This window comes from Girardinichthys multiradiatus, chromosome 18 (genome assembly GCF_021462225.1).
Source record: "Girardinichthys multiradiatus isolate DD_20200921_A chromosome 18, DD_fGirMul_XY1, whole genome shotgun sequence".
NCBI classification, from domain to species: domain Eukaryota; kingdom Metazoa; phylum Chordata; class Actinopteri; order Cyprinodontiformes; family Goodeidae; genus Girardinichthys; species Girardinichthys multiradiatus.
The window spans coordinates 31,084,220-31,101,759 of record NC_061810.1 but is presented as its reverse complement, the minus strand read 5'-3'; the positions used below and the strand labels follow the sequence as shown (position 1 = coordinate 31,101,759).

Sequence of the window (17,540 nt, the reverse complement as noted above, 5' to 3'; positions counted from 1 at the left end):
AATAATGTCTCTATTTAAAATCAACGGGGAACGTTTTAAAATCTTGCAAGACAAGCCCTCCAGAATGAAGCTCATTCAGTCATAGAAAATCCATATACAATTATAGTAAAACATTAAATGCTGTAATTACTGGAGGCCAGACTGGTATTGTCACTCTCTTTCACGCACCATCAAAATGTAAATACAGTACAACAAGGATTATACTATATGCAGGCCAGTTATGAGTAAACACCAAAGCACATGCAATCAAAGAGCAGTATCTTTATTGCATGTTGTTTCTCTTTTGTGAAAATGGCTCCTATGTTTTTTACTTGTATAATAAAACATTTGGGATCAGTCTCATGGCAGAATCTTATCAAGACACATTAGTCTCTGCTCATCCTCTATCTCAACTGGGATTACAGTGATTTCATACAATGATTTCATGAGTTGCAGACAACACAGACACATGATAACCCAGCAGTGAGCAAACAACACAGTATCAGCCCAGTATTGTAATCATAGTCTGAGCTGATAGTGTTATTTTAAATGACGTAGGCACTTGATTGAGCTGATGAAGACTTTCACAAAGGAAATAACCTGGACAGAGTGAGCTGTCTGTCACCCTTATCCGCCATCAACAAAAAGCACTTAGTGCCTGTTATTGAATGCCATCAGTGCAAAAGTGAGCCTTCCCTGGCAGAGAAGTGGTTCTGAGCCTCGTCCTCCCCTGTGATTTTCCACAGTGAGGGAAAGGGTAGGGGTGCGAAATCGACAGAACTGGTAATAAATATCCCTGCTGGGAAAAGGTCTTTGGAGTACTTTTTTTCTACAGGTAAAAAGGAAGGGAAAGTTAGGAAATTCAGTATGTCAGCTTTAGAATGTGGGTCAGAATAATTGTGCTGTCTCTGGGAAACATCACAAGTTCTGATCATGTTAATTACAATACGCTGTTTTCTGTTACACAAATTAGCCTTGGGATTATGCTTCTAAATGAATGATATGGTGGGCATATGTTAGAACATTAAAGAAAAAATATATAAACAGGAGAATAATTTCTGTCAGAGACATCCTAGTGGATTTTAATAAAACCTGCCTAAATATGCTTTTAAAAAGTGTCAACAACTTTCACTGCTTTAGCCTCATGTTTTACAGCTGCGATTACAAAATTATGTATTCCCTTTAAACCTTCCCTGATGTTGCTAAAGGACACTTTAATGTCTTTTATTGAAATTTTGTCTGATAAAGTTGGGTAACTCAACCAGAGTGGGTTATACTTGTGAAGTGGCAGAAAATATTTTTTTTACATATAAAAACCTGGAAAATGTAGTGTGCCTTCAAATCAGCCCTCCCTAAATAAATTCCCTGGAAACAATTGCCTTTAGAAGTCACCTAATAAGTAAAACAGTCTACCTGTGTGTGATTTATCCTGTGTAAATCATGCTCTTCTTTGAAGGCCTTACAAGTTTGGTGAAAAACATTAGTGAACAAACAGAACAGCATCATGAAGTCCAAGGAACACTGCAAAAAATCATGTGTGTGAAGATGTTTAAAGCTGGATTAGGTTACAAAACAATATCACAAGCTTTGAACATATTTGAACATGTTTTCAATCAATTATCTGAAGATTAAAAGTGAATGACACAAGTGCAAACCTTCTGAGACATGGCTACACACATAAACTGGCAGGCTGAGCAAGAAGATAATTTATTAGAGATGCAACCAAGAGGCCCTTGTATGTCTGGAGGAGCAGCAGAGCTCCACAGCTCAGGTGGGAGAATCTGTCAAAAGAACTTTTACTTGTGCACTCCACAAATCTGGACTTTATGAAAATGTGAAAGAAAAGAAAGTGAAAAGGAGTCATAAGGAATGCCATTTACACTTTGCCACAACAATGTAGGAGACATAAAAAACACATGGAAGAAGGTCAGCATCAGGCTGTGGGGATGTTTTTCTTCAACATAGACAGGGGAACTGGTCACAACACATGACATGTAATTTGACTCTATACTACGGTTTTGTATTGACTTGATTATATATTCTGGACATAAATTGGACCTGTTTTCCTTGTAGTTTTTTCACAACAATATTTGTTGTGAATTGGTGGTACATACAGGTCCTTCTCAAAATATTAGCATATTGCAAAAAAGTTCATTATTTTCCATAATGTAATTATGAAAATTTAACATTCATATATTTTAGATTCATTGCACACTAACTGAAATATTTCAGGTCTTTTATTGTCTTAATACGGATGATTTTGGCATACAGCTCATGAAAACCCAAAATTCCTATCTCACAAAATTAGCATATTTCATCCGACCAATAAAAGAAAAGTGTTTTTAATACAAAAAACGTCAACCTTCAAATAATCATGTACAGTTATGCACTCAATACTTGGTCAGGAATCCTTTGGCAGAAATGACTGCTTCAATACGGCGTGGCATGGAGGCAATCAGCCTGTGGCACTGCTGAGGTCTTATGGAGGCCCAGGATGCTTCGATAGCGGCCTTTAGCTCATCCAGAGTGTTGGGTCTTGAGTCTCTCAACGTTCTCTTCACAATATCCCACAGATTCTCTATGGGGTTCAGGTCAGGAGAGTTGGCAGGCCAATTGAGCACAGTGATACCATGGTCAGTAAACCATTTACCAGTGGTTTTGGCACTGTGAGCTGGTGCCAGGTCGTGCTGAAAAATGAAATCTTCATCTCCATAAAGCTTTTCAGCAGATGGAAGCATGAAGTGATCCAAAATCTCCTGATAGCTAGCTGCATTGACCCTGCCCTTGATAAAACACAGTGGACCAACACCAGCAGCTGACACGGCACCCCAGACCATCATTGACTGTGGGTACTTGACACTGGATTCTGGCATTTTGGCATTTCCTTCTCCCCAGTCTTCCTCCAGACTCTGGCACCTTGATTTCCGAATGACATGCAGAATTTGCTTTCATCCGAAAAAAGTACTTTGGACCACTGAGCAACAGTCCAGTGCTGCTTCTCTGTAGCCCAGGTCAGGCGCTTCTGCCGCTGTTTCTGGTTCAAAAGTGGCTTGACCTGGGGAATGCGGCACCTGTAGCCCATTTCCTGCACACGCCTGTGCACGGTGGCTCTGGATGTTTCTACTCCAGACTCAGTCCACTGCTTCCGCAGGTCCCCCAAGGTCTGGAATTGGCCCTTCTCCACAATCTTCCTCAGGGTCCGGTCACCTCTTCTCGTTGTGCAGCATTTTCTGCCACACTTTTTCCTTCCCACAGACTTCCCACTGAGGTGCCTTGATACAGCACTCTGGGAACAGCCTATTCGTTCAGAAATTTCTTTCTGTGTCTTACCCTCTTGCTTGAGGGTGTCAATAGTGGCCTTCTGGACAGCAGTCAGGTCGGCAGTCTTACCCATGATTGGGGTTTTGAGTAATGAACCAGGCTGGGAGTTTTAAAGGCCTCAGGAATCTTTTGCAGGTGTTTAGAGTTAACTCGTTGATTCAGATGATTAGGTTCATAGCTCGTTTAGAGACCCTTTTAATAATATGCTAATTTTGTGAGATAGGAATTTTGGGTTTTCATGAGCTGTATGCCAAAATCATCCGTATTAAGACAATAAAAGACCTGAAATATTTCAGTTAGTGTGCAATGAATCTAAAATATATGAATGTTAAATTTTCATCATTACATTATGGAAAATAATGAACTTTATTGCAATATGCTTATATTTTGAGAAGGACCTGTATATAAACTGAATGGGATTTTAGAAATTCACCTTCCGGCAGGACTCCAAACCTATCATCAAGCCAGAGCTACAATGAAATGGTTAAGATCAAATCAGTCAGTCAGTCATTTTCTACCGCTTATTCCATAGTGGGTCTCTGATAAAGACATATCCCCAAACTGCTTTTATTTAAACTTTTATTTGTGAGATTTTGAAAACCAAATATAATTTTCTTTCCATTTCAAAATAATCCGCTACTTTGTGGTTTTCCATCAAATAAAATCCCAATAAAATACATTGCCTGCTGTTGTTTTAACTTGACAAAATGTGTAAAAGTTAAATGGGTATATATTACAATACTTCCAAGGCACAGGGGGTATCCCCTTTTTATATAAAAAAGAGAATACTACAGAGGGCATTATTACCTCTATCATGAATCACTAAGGTAGTCAAAGTAGAACAAACCAGAGGATGAAAACAGACTCAAAACACAGGATGTAGACAGTAAGTGAAGTTTTATTCCTAGTATAGGCTTGCCTAGGATGAAAAGTTGGTGTTGTCCAGGAACCAGGGGAGGAGGACGGAATCCAGGAATCCAAGGTGAGAGTGCTGATGGTGAGTATATTTACAGTGCAGTCCTTAGGTGAGTATTTACCAGGTGCAGGCAGGCAGATAGGCAGGTCGACAGGTAGACAGACAGGCAGGTAGGTAGGTAGGTAGGTAGGTAGGTAGCCGGGCAGGTAGCCGGGCAGGTAGGCAGACAGGCAGGCAGGCAGTCCACATTACTGAGGTTATGTTCCAGCCAAGACCTGTTCCAGCAGCTGCCTTAAGAAGCCCAGTGAGCTCATCAGGAGATGAGCTGCAGCTGCTGATAACGAGCTGCCAGAACCAACCAGGAGGAGAGGAGCTGAGATCCTACAACCTCCAATTGTTAAAAATGAATTGTGACTACAAAAAAAGTTATTTCACGCAGCGTTTTTGCTGAGTTTACTCTTCTTATACATCTTTATATTTTAATGAGTGGTTCACTTTTAGTGTGCATTCATATTGGTCAAAGCACTTCCTCATTTGGTCAGTTGAGTCCTCCGAGGGGTGTTCAGAGCCACGTTTTCCATTATAATGACACCATGTGGGATAACACATCATAGCTTCTTCCTGGGTTTTTCTTTTTCTATTCGTTTCCCTATGTTATGCAACAAATTACATCGCCATGAAGGTGGAAAACTGACAAAAGCCATTAATCACTATTAGAAGCTGCTACATGTTGTTATATATACAGTATTATCTTCATAATTATTAATACAAGTAATCAACCATAATTAGAGTGCTGAAAGTGCTGTTGGAAAAAGGCTACATAGTGTTGAACTAGATTTCAGAAGTACAAATGCTGAATGTGTATCTTTTGTTAATTAAAAACTACTCCCCTAATTGCTTCTGTAATTAGAAAGCACTACAGTTGGAAAAGAATGTAAAATAAAATCTGTGGAATACATTCATGTAAATGAACAACATTAATCAGTAGGTTTGGTTGAAGTCACGTTCAAAGTACAAAGAAAAGAAACATGCATGTAAAAACACACAAACAAAACCCCCACTGGCCCAAATAATACGGAAATTTAGATAGAACTAAAAGCATGCAATTTCAAAATACCACGACATCATCTATTGTTCCTGAAAGTCAATGAAGATTTGTGTTGTGTTTTTTAGTTTTCTTCTGTGGTTACCATGGTTTTACATTTAACCCTCCTGTTGTCCTCATTTTCTGTATATACCCTATGTCCTCTGCGTCAAAATGACCCGTCTTCCCTAAACCCCCAATATAAGCAGCTTAATTGAATTTTAAACACCAAATTTGATCTTGCATATTGTCATTGAGCTCAAAATGTGTGAATACTTAAGTTTTCCTTCTTCACTTGAATTTCTATAACTTAAGAAAAGAAAAAAAAATTTGCAAAAAGGAGTTTTGAATACATTTTTATTCATCCCAATGACTCAGTTTCGGTTTTTTTTTCTCCAGTGAACAATTTAAGACAATGTATAATACAAAAATATGAAAAACAACATAACCCATTCAACTAATTAGCACATGTAGGGCGGTATAAAAGTGCACAGCCCTTGCAGATATATTTCTTACACCTGAAGCACACAGTATGTGTTTTACAGTCCTTCTTTTGAGGGCAGAACTGACATCTCTTCCTCTTACTTGCCCTAGCTGGGGAAGTGGCTGTGGTAGATGGATCCTCAGGTTGATCAGGAGGTCCTGCACTCTGAATAGCTTTCACAACTGCTGCTGAAGGTTCTGTGCGGGAGACATGCTTCCTTCTTGCAATGAGTGGATTTACAAGTGCCTTTCCTAGCTGCTCCAGGAACAACCTCCTCTTGTTCTGCTTATGAGACATCCAGGTTGGGTTGATCTCTCTCCAAATCACAAAGGCATTGTAGGAGGAAACATCAATGATGTTGTGGAAGATGACCAGGGGCCAGCGGGCAGTCATTCTTCTGCAGCTATATGTTCCAATCACCTTATCCAGGTTGTCCACATCTCCTTTGTTGCGGTTGTAGTCTAGGATGATGATTGGCTTCCTGTCCTCACGATCGCTAATGTCACCGTCTGTGCGCAGTGTGCTCAGAAGACCTACATTCTTGTTTTTCTTTGGGAGGTAGGAAACTAGAGTGGTGTTGGGCATGAAGGCAAACTTTGAGGAGAGGACCTCTCTCCTTTGACGCAGGCAGTGCAGGTGGGAGCTCAGGCTTATTCTTTCAAACTGTACCAGCCATGGTGATCTTCCTCTTCAGGAGCTGCTGTCCGAGTTCATAAGAGGTGAAGAAATTGTCACATGTCACATTGTGACCCCTCAGTCCCTCTGTCACATCAAGCACAACTCGCATCCCCTGGTTCTTCTCTGGGTATTCACCGGTCGGCTTCCCAGTATAGACTTGCATTTTCCAAGCACAGCTTGATTTGGCATCGCAAGCCACCCATGACTTGATCCCATATTTTGCTGGCTTGCTGGGCATATACTGCCAGAAAGGACAAAAGACATTAGCATCAGTGATTAGTATCAGTGTCACAGGAAACAGTCAAATAAATCAATAGTGAAAATCACTTTTATTACAAATGTGAAAACAGATTACCTCTAAATGGAACCAGTTGTTCATCCACTGTTACGTCAGGCCCTGGATCGTAGAGGTAGGGCAGCCGCTCCACCCACTTGTCCCATACCTCTCTTATGGCCACAAGTTTGTCTGTCACACGTCTTGCTGGTCTTGACTCACGGTCATCAAATCGTAGCAGTCTTGAGTAGGTGTGAAAGACGGAAAATTGGCCTTTCACTCTCAGCATCTCATAGACTAGCTGCAGCCTCACCTTGGGACCTGTATACACCTGCTAAGATTAGCAGCCCTAAGTAGGCCTGCAGGTCAATCTCATCCATCTTTTTCCAGCTGTCTCCATATTTGCAAAAACCCTCCAGATGTCTCATCCCCAGGATTATTTTTTCTATTGCTGGTGTGATAAACAGGTAGAATGTAGAGACAATATCATGGGCATGAGAAACCTTGTGGGTCGTGTGGTCATCTTTATGATGTTTTGTTCTGCACGCCTGCCGTGTTGGTCATATGCTGCTGAGGACCATGTTATTTTTGCCATTTTTTGAAAGGAAAGTCTCTCTTTCAGCTTCAGGGTTTTCTTCTTCTTCTGAAGATGATTCATCATGCTCTGGGTTGTATTCCTCCCCATCTTCTTCTTCGGATACATCCTCCACTTCCTCTTCTGAATCAGAGTTGTCTTGCTGGACATCTGAGAAAATCATCTCTGCAGCGTCTTCAGCAGTATATCACTCACTCATGGCTTCAGCACAGACAGAATTTGGGGTCCTGTTATCTGCAGCACCTTTATAACCTCTGGAAATAAAGCCTGCGAGAACACCACCTGTTTACTTCTGCTACTGATTGATCTGAGACACATCTAAAACATTGTAACATTCTGTTGTTTGTAAATAACTCTGTGACCTTGATTTAAACTCTATTTGTCTCACGGTTCATTTTGACTCAAAGACCACCTTTGTACCTCTTTTTCTACATCTTATATGGAAATATGAATAAAAGCAACATTTCACTTTTTATATTGTTGGGGCCAATCTAGGAAAAGTCATAAAATTTCAAGTAAAAAAAATAGCATTTAGTGGATTTTTGGGGAGTTTTAACACAGTGGCGGGTCATTTTGACCCAAGGACAACCGGAGGGTTAATGTTTCTGTGTCCCAGGCGGTTTATAAGAGTGTTGCATGGTTTGTTTCAGTTAGGGTTAGGGTTTTCTTTCTGATGTACTTTCACCCTTGGTCCTAGATTGCTAATTACGTGCATCGCCTGCATCTAATTAGCTCCTACCCTTTGTGAGTATAAGTACTCCTTGAATTTGCATTTCAACCTTGCTGTTTATCATCCTTGTTAAGCCTGTGGTTGGTTTCTTTTGCTTTGTTTGGACTTGCCCAGTTTTCATTTCTGTTCTTTAACTTCTGAAGAGAGCATTACATTTTGTTGCAAAATGCAAGTTAGCAAATTTTTTGCAACTGCCTAAATAACTAAAAAACACTCTGTAGTGGAATTCAAAGATTTGTGCAGCAAGAAATAACTGCATGCTCTTAGAAATGTTGAAATGAAAATACCTGAGTTTGGGTTACTGGGTGGCTTTCACACAACAGGGGTTAGTTGTGGGCTTGACCCAGTATACTGGGTTAGGTTTTCAGTCTAAATCATTACTTCAAGGGACTAACGTCTAACATTAAGGAAATCAAAGAGTGGTGTGAAACACAAAACCCATAACCTGGATTACTAGACAACCAGTATTTAGTTTAAATACTGTTATGTTTATCTGTATATTGTATGTGCCGACTGTTTGCTTGCATGGTTTCACTTGATCTGTTCTCCTTTTTCAGCAATAAGTGGGTGAGAGACAGGGTAGAGGGTACATCAACAGTTCATTATAAAGCAACATGGACACAAAGACAAATTACCATGCATACAGTTACTACTAAAGTAAATTTAGAGTGGAGTAATAAGATTACATGCATGCTTTTGGACAGATGGAGGAAGCTGGAATCCCCTTGTGTACATAGGGAGACCATGCAACCTCCACCTAGAAAGGTCCCAGGCAGGATTCAAACCCAGGACCTTTTTGCTGCAAGGCAACAATTATGAACAATGGTAAATGGCCTGCACTTGTGTAGCGCTTTACACTACAATCAGTCATCCACTCATTCATTCACACAGTGAGAGTGGTAGACTGCATTGTAGCCACAGCTGCCCTGGGGCAGACTGACAGAAGCGAGGCTGCCATACAATCTGCGCCACCAGGCCCTCTGACCACCATCAGCAGGCATGGCGGGTGAAGTGTCTCGCCCAAGGATACAATGACTGAGATGGATGGAGCGGGGGTTTGAATCGGCAACCCACCGTTACAGGACAGGACCTTTTGACCAGTAGTTTTGAAAACATTTGATTGTTGAACATAGCACTAGCTTGTGCTAATCATTAGGCAGATTCAACCTATAGCTTGAAGTGACTTTATTAAAAACAACAAAGGGTACCATGTGGTGTTGGGGTAGAGTGTGTGCACCACATGCACAGGCTTTGAGTACTCCACCCAGTTATCCAGGGTTTGATTCACGACCCTGGGATCTTTGCTGCATGTCTTCCCCACATCTCTCTCTGCCCATTTTCTGTCTATATACTGTGAAATTAAGGCTAAGGCTGGAAGAAGTGGTATAGAAAATGACTGACTGACTGACTGACATTTAGATGATCTTAACCCAATTCTGGGACAAATAAAAATTAATCCAGACCTGGGTTCAATTAATACAACACAGCTGGGTTATGCTTTCGAACTGTCATACTGGGCTAGGTTTTAACCTTAAATATGGATGAAAGTGATTAATGTCCAATGTTAAGGCTACCAAAGAGTGGGCCAACAAGAGCCACTGGGTTACTAAACAAATGATTGTATTTTTAGTTTAATTTAATTTAATTCTACATTAAATATCAGATAACGCCTCAGGAGGGGGAAGCAGTGCTTCGCCAACACTGTTTACAGTGGGGCTGGGAGGCTGCTGACCTCGACTGGGGACATTATTGGGCAGTGGAAGGAGTACTTCAATCCTGCCATCACGCATTCCCTGGTGGAAACAGAGGCCTGGAACTCGGGGTTAGACTCTTTCAGCACCCAGGCTGAAGTTTGGATGTTGTAGGGCTGTCATGGTTGACACGCCTCTTCAACATTGCGTGGCAGTCGGGGACAGTGCCTCTGGACTGGCAGACTGGGGCATGACAACTACAGAGGCATGACACTCCTCAGCCTCCCTGGTAAGGCCTAGCCCTCGGGAGGTGTTTCAGGCACGTCCCACCGGGAGAAGGCCCAGGGGATGGCCCAGGACACGCTGGAGGGACTATGTCTCTCGGCTGGCCCGGGAACGCCTTCGGTTCCCCCCGGAGGAGCTGGAGGAGGTGTCTGGGGAGAGTGACGTCTGGGCGTCTCTGCTGAGTCTGCTGCCCCCGCGACCCGGTCCTGGATAAAGCAGAAGACGACGAGTACGAGTACTATCTGATGAAAAAGGTAAAGCCATTCAGACTTCTGTCTAACAATTACAGTATTATCTGACTATATTCATGCTTGGACTAAGTCTTTGGTCAAGGGATGAATACTCAAGCTTGCTAGCACTATCCATCCACTGTTCTGCTTATCCAAGATCAGGGTAACAGCCATACCACACTCTCAAGCTCAATCATTGGGATCCCAAGGCAATGCCAGGTCAGGAGGGATATATAATCTCTCTTCAGCAAGTTCTGGTTCTGCTCTGAGGTCACCTCCCAATAGGACATGCCCAGAAAACCTTCTAGGTAGGCCCCTAGAAGGTATTGAAGTAGTTAGCTCAGAATAGCTAGTGCAAGTTTATAGTTACAGTTTATAGTTTCTTAGAAGGTAAAAAGCTTATCTTGAAAAAACTCATCCATGAACTGATATAATATACACTCACCGGCCACTTTATTAGGTACACCTTGTTAGTGCCGTGTTGGAACCCCTTTTGTCTTCAGAACTGCCTTAATCCTTCGTGGCATAGATTCAACAAGGTACTGGAAACATTCCTCAGAGAGTTTGGTCCATATTGACATGATAGCATCACACAGATGCTGCAGATTTGTCGGCTGCACATCCATGATGCAAATCTCCCGTTCCACCACATCCCAAAGGTGGTCAGTTGGATTGAGATCTGGTGACTGTGGAGGCCATTTGAGTACAGTCAACTCATTGTCATGTTCAAGAAACCAGTCTGAGATTATTCGTGCTTTATGACATGATGCGTTATCCTGCTGGAAGTAACCATCAGAAGATGGCTACACTGTGGTCATAAAGGGACGGACATGGTCAGCAACAATACTCAGGTGGGTTGTGGCGTTGACATGATGCTCAATTGGTACTAAGAGGCCCAAAGTGTGCCAAGAAAATATCCCCCACACCATTACACCACCACCACCAGCCTGAACCATTGACACAAGGCAGGATGGATCCATGCTTTCATGTTGTTGATGCCAAATTCTGACATTCTACCATCCAAATGTCGCAGCAGAAACTGAGACTCATCAGACCAGGCAACATTTTCCAATCTTCTATTGTCCAATTTTCGTGAGCCTGTGTGAATTGTAGCCTCAGTTTCCTGTTCTTAGCTGACAGGAGTGGCACCCGGTGTGGTATTCTGCCGCTGTAGCCCATCCGCCTTAAGGTTCGACGTGTTGTGTGTTCAGAGATGCTCTTCTTGCCTTGGTTGTAACGAGTGCTTATTGCCAGTTGCCTTTCTATCAGCTTGAACCAGTCTGGCCATTCTCCTCTGACATCTGGCATCAACAAGGCATTTATGCCCACAGAACTGCTGCACACTGGACATTTTCTCTTTTTTGGACCATTCTCTGTAAACCCTAGAGACGGTAGTGCATGAAAATCCCAGGAGATCAGCAGGTTCTGAAATACTCAGACCAGCCCGTCTGGCACTAACAACCATGCCACTTTCAAAGTCACTTAAATCACCTTTCTTCCCCATTCTGATGCTCGGTTTGAACTGCAGCAGATTGTCTTGACCATGTCTACATGCCTAAATGCATTGAGGTGCTGCCATGTAATTGGCTGATTAGAAATTTGCGTTAATGAGCAGTTTGACAGGTGTACCTAATAAAGTGGCCGGTGAGTGTAGTATAATTCTATAATTTCACCATTTCTTATTTCATCCAGTGTAAAAAGTTCAGTTAAGTCTGATCATTTTGTAAGAAAGTTCCACTTGGAGGTCTTTAAGCAATAATGAGGCTACTTCTAGTCTTTTCTCCAATCCAAGAAAACTAGATCACGATATTTCACCAATAGTTTGGCTAAACTACTTCTGCCTCAATAGCATTTGCTTTAAAGAAACATCATTCTTTGTGTGTAATAGACCATAATAAATTGCCAGTCAATGGAGGTAAAACACTAAAGTCTGAAAAGCAGTCTTGTGACCAGAAAGTTTTTGATATAACTTGGAACATCTAAGTGGGTAAAGCAAGACAGAAAAACGTTCCTCTCACTCATCTGCCTCTGAGCTGTCCTTGAATCAGGAACAAGCCCCAGCTGCTTCACTGGAGCTGCGTGGTAGCTCTATACAGGGAGGAATAACTGCGAGATGTGGGCATCTCCCTAGTGTGAATCTATACATATGTGAAGTAGCCTGTATCTGGGAGAGAGCGAGTAGGCTCAGTATACCTCTTCAGAAGAAATCAGTGTTTGGTAAAAAAAAAAAAAACAACATGCAGAGAAAGCTTTATCCAAAGCAACATATGTTAATGCTTGCTGGGCTCTTGGGGGAGATAAAGGGTTGATCCAGACCTTGTTTATTGGAAACTGTGTGCAACATAAATCATGTACCAAGAAAATGGAAACAATAACTCACCTTTCGCTTTGCTTTTTGTCCCAGCCACTGATAGCATGAGGAGGTAAAACAAGGAAACAATAAGTTAGATAGGTGGAATCAACACTTTCTATTGATAGCATTGTGTGTTTTTTGTTTTTCTTCTTCTTTCTATGTTAAGAAAAACTAAATGATTGAATAGTAGAAATAGAAGTGGATTAGATAGATTAACTGATAGTATATGACGCAATGAAACGATACAGTTTATGAAGAGACAGGAATGACATAAATTAACATAACCTATATTGTAAAAATCCATTAACTGCCAGTTGCACCTTTTTATTACATGAGTGAGAAAAGACAAAAGAGAAAGTTGTAATTTTAAAAGATAAATAAATGTAATCTATGTTCACAAGGTCAATTAGATTGTATATTTTTTAACTACAAGGCAAGAGAACTAACCACACAATATTGCAGTCAATTCGTCAGAGGGCTTATTTATAAAAACAAATCTGTTTTTGTGACAGCTTATACAATGCACGGGGTGCTGTATTATTGACCTTACTGGATGGGGTACAAGAGAAAAAAATTGCTTTTTCTACAGACGAAACTGCAAAATTAGATTTTGCTAGAGAACATGAAAGAAGCCTAATGAATATTAGGATCACGTCCTTTGCTATAATGAGAACAAGATAAATATGCTCAGCTCAGATTATTTGGCATGAACTTGACCTGGAATTCCTGGTCTAGGAAGTGAGGAACTCTTACCATAATTTAATAATACGGATGGGTTGCAAAGTGCAAAACCTCTTGGGACATAATATTTAAAGACATCACCAAGAGCTCCTGTGAATGCACTGAAAAATGAGCTGACAAGATGACTTCCATTCTCCTGAAGCTTGAAAGAAGAAGAAGAAAAAGAAGAAGAAGAAAATTCCAGCATGATAAGAATTCAAAGCATACCACCAAAATCAGACAGGAGTTTAAAAAAAAAAAAGTAAAAGCTTTGATGGCTTTTGGATATTATAAGGTGGAAGTCAGAGCAACACTCCCGCATGCAGCAAAGAGAAGCTGAAAAGGTCTCTGAAGAATGGTGGAACATGTCTGCAGAACCTCGTGTATAACAAGTATCCTCTGGGTTGGAATGGACTGAAAAAATCCAAACTGCCACAAAGAATCAAAGTTAGATTTAATGGCCTTCGTTTTTGGAGCAACTAGATGCTAAAAAAATCATTTTGAGCCAATCTCATGTTACTTAGGATTCATGTGTATTTACATATTATTATGAAACGGAAGGTTTACGAAGAGAATATATTAGGCAACTTAGTCTTTAAACGGTCAGTCTTTAAATTTATCACAAGGGCTCCTGTGAACGCACTGAAAAATGAGCTGACAAGATGACTTCCATTTTCCTGAAGCTTGAAAGAAGAAAAAGAAAATTCCAGCATGATAACAATTCAAAGCATACCACTGAAATCAGACAGTTTTTAAAAAAGAAAGCAAAAGCTCTGACACCTTTTGGATATTATAAGATGGAAGTCAGAGCAACACTCCCCCCCCCCTAAAAAGGTCTCTGAATAATGGTGGAACATGTCTGCAGAATGTTGTGTATAACTAATATGCTCTGTTTGTATGGACTGAAAAAAAAATGTAACTGTTCTAGTCAAAGTTAAATTTAATGGACACCATTTTTTGAGGAACTGGTTATTTAAAAAATATTTCTGAAACAATTTCATTTTACTTTAGATTAATTTCCATTTACATGTTATTTTGAAACAGAAGGATTACTAAGACACTATTAAGCAACTAAGTACTGATGTATAAATAATAGCTGTTATACTCTTTATAATATCAAAGGGATTTTGAAACAGTACAAATAAACCAAAAAAAAGCTTTAAAGTTGCTAATCACAACATTTTTCAGTGTCACTGGGACAGATTTTATTTAATCGATCTTAGCTTTACCTGTAGTGAAAATTAGGCTGTACATTGAAAAACATGCCACAACATAACAGATTGGTAAATAATTTGCTCTAACCCTAGACAAGCACTTTGTCTCATACAATTACATAATAGTGAGCACTCAAATTAACTCCTAAGTAACTTATAAGGAGAAGACAACATAAGGACATTATTATTACCAAATAAGTCTAGATTTGCTAGTTAAAAACTTAGAAGCCACTGTATATAAAAATGAAACTGCACAGCCTGTGTGAAAATATCATATGCCAAGCAAATAAATTCAAACATTATATTTTCTCACAAACAATCCACCACACTAGCCAGTTTTTGTTAGCAATATGGCTTTTTATCCAGGGCCGCCTGGCATTTAGGATGCGACAACAAGCACCCCACAGGCTAGGTTTGCCAGCTGTGCCCTAAAACTGCTTTCCATTGCTTAATTTTATTATTATTCAATATAGGCACCCTCCTGTGGTACGCACAATTTAAGAAGATATTGCTGTAAACTGATGACAATGAAGTTGGTGTGAATGCCAGACGTTATGTTTGGAGGAAACCAGGCAACACTCATCACCAGTCCAATACCATCCTTAAAGTGAAGCATGATGGTGGCAGCATCATGGTATGAGGATGTTTTTCAGCAGCAATAATTGGCAGACTAGTTAAGACAGAGGAAACGGTGAATGCAGCAATGTACAGAGACATCCTGGATGAAAACCTGATTTAGAGCACTCTTAACCTCAGACTGAGGCAATGGTTCATTTTTCAGCAGGACAACGACTCAAAGCAAGGAGCCAAGATCTAAAAGGAGTGGCTTCAGAACCACTCTGTGAATGCCCTGGAGTGGCCAAGCCAGAGTTCAGATTTGAATCTGAATGAACATGTCTGGAGAGATCTGAAAATTGCTGCCCAATGTTTCCCATCCAACCTGATAGAACTTGAGATGTATTGCAAAAAAGAATTGATAAAACTGCCTAACTATAGGTGTCCTAGGTTTGTGGCATCATATTAAATGTTATGCAATTGCTTCCAAAGATGGATCAACAAATTATTAAGCAAAGGCTGTGAATACTTGCATTAATGGGATTTCTAAGTTTTCTATTTGTAATACATTTGCAACAATCCTCACAAATGTTGCACATTGTCATAATGGGGAATTGTGTGTAGAATGTCGAAGATGGAGATTAATTTAATACCATTTGGAAAAAGACTGTAACAACTCTAAATGTGAAAAAAAGTCTAGTGCTGTCAATACTATTTGGGTGCACTGTATCCATCCATTCATCTTAGTTATTATCAGATCAATATTATTTCATAATTTTTCCTATATGTGTATTTTTCCACAGTGGGCTTTGTAGGGGGAGTGGGAATGTACCTGGTGGTATGGAGTGGCAGAAGGACGAGGTCATAGAGTGCCATTCATATAAGAACCTCCACTGAACTACACCTCTTTCTGATTGTGATAGCAAGTTAAGCTATTGATTTGAACTCAAAAAGATCCCTTGGAAAAGGAAAGGTAAACTGTTTTGCTAATAATTGAAAATATCACAGTTTTGCTCTTTTAATATATTCTTTGCGCAAATAAAGACATATTTGATTTGATGACCAAGGTGGAAACTTGAACAAATGTGCTCAAATTTGTTTTCATTATATCTGGAAGAAAGACGTCACAAAAGTGAGATCAGTGCAATCACAGAGAACACAGGACACTGGTGAGTCATCTAAGTCAATACAACTCTGTATTATGTGATAAAGCAGTGAAGCGAGGGCAGCTTTGTCGGGAATTTAGTGTCATGATCTATATATTTTGAAATTCTTTATTCTTAAAAAAGTAGAACTAGTTCCCGTGAAGGGTGATCCTGTACAATACCACTATTATGTGACTTGAATCCTTGACTGTGAATTTAAATACTATACTGCATTATGAAATTACCAACATGATTGATTTTGGACAGATCATACTCTCCAAGAAAAGAAAAAAAACATTTAATAACCCAGTCATTGTATCAAAGATTATAATTAAGAGTTGGTCCCTTTTTTATAAAAGGAACATATGCACATCCAAACAAACATTTTCATCAGATTTAAATAAACGTCCTTACTTTGCAAAAACTGTTGCTAATTTAAATATGAATATATGATTACATGATAATATAATGAATAAAACATGAATGAAAATATTAAATGATAACATTCTAGTGTCTTCTTTCCTGGTAACATCAGTCTAAAGATTAAGGTAATGGTGAGGAAGCCTTCTAACCTCAAAGATTTAAAGATCATCACCAAAAACAAATCATCAAAATACCAGTGGAAACTTTAAAGAAGCTGCTCAGCAATTATAAAGAGGGTTTGATTGCTGTAATGCCAAAAAAGATTTTTTTAATGAACATTGAGAAGGTTAGAATTTTCAACTTGCCATTTATAAATAGAATGTAACTAAAAACGGATTTTTGTTTTTTTCAAAAATAATACTGAATTTACATATTTTATTATGTTTTGAACAATGTCCGTCTGCTACCAGAATAAACTTCTTGGTTGACTGAGAATAATTTTACAGGGGCAGGAGCATGAATATTTTTTGGCATCTGTTCAAGTCTTTTACCTGGTAAGTAGGTAGGGCAAGCTAGTACATTCATACTTTGACCAAAAGAATTGGTTATTAATTCAATATGAACAGAAACTATTTTACTCAGTGTTATATAACAAGTATTAAACTTGCAAACCAAATTCAAATGTTTGTCAGTAAGTCTTCGTAGAAATTACAAGGTTGTTTTATTTTTTTTTGTCTCTGATAATATTTAAAGGAGAATTAAAATAAACATAAAAGTAATTTCTTTGAACCCAAACATGACTTGATTGGTTATAAGTTATTCTTTACAGCTCTCTTTGGTAGCCTTAACATTAAAATTTTGCCACTTTAGTTCAGATATTTTACAGCCTTCAGGCAAATTCGACCCATTAGATGTCTCAGGCT

General features: G+C 39.6%; 1 protein-coding gene across 3 annotated transcripts in view; it reads right to left on the bottom strand.

Annotated features, from left to right (window-relative positions):
• Positions 1-17,540, bottom strand: part of cadm2b (cell adhesion molecule 2b) — a 238,321-nt gene that overhangs the window by 66,226 nt on the left and 154,555 nt on the right. For 2 of the 3 annotated variants that reach the window (XM_047391445.1, XM_047391446.1), the window contains exon 2: positions 12,648-12,674. The exons of the other annotated variant lie outside the window; for it this stretch is intronic. In XM_047391445.1, coding sequence (XP_047247401.1) covers positions 12,648-12,674 — 27 coding nt within the window. The remainder of the gene's footprint in view (positions 1-12,647; positions 12,675-17,540) is intronic. 3 annotated transcript variants of the gene reach the window in all.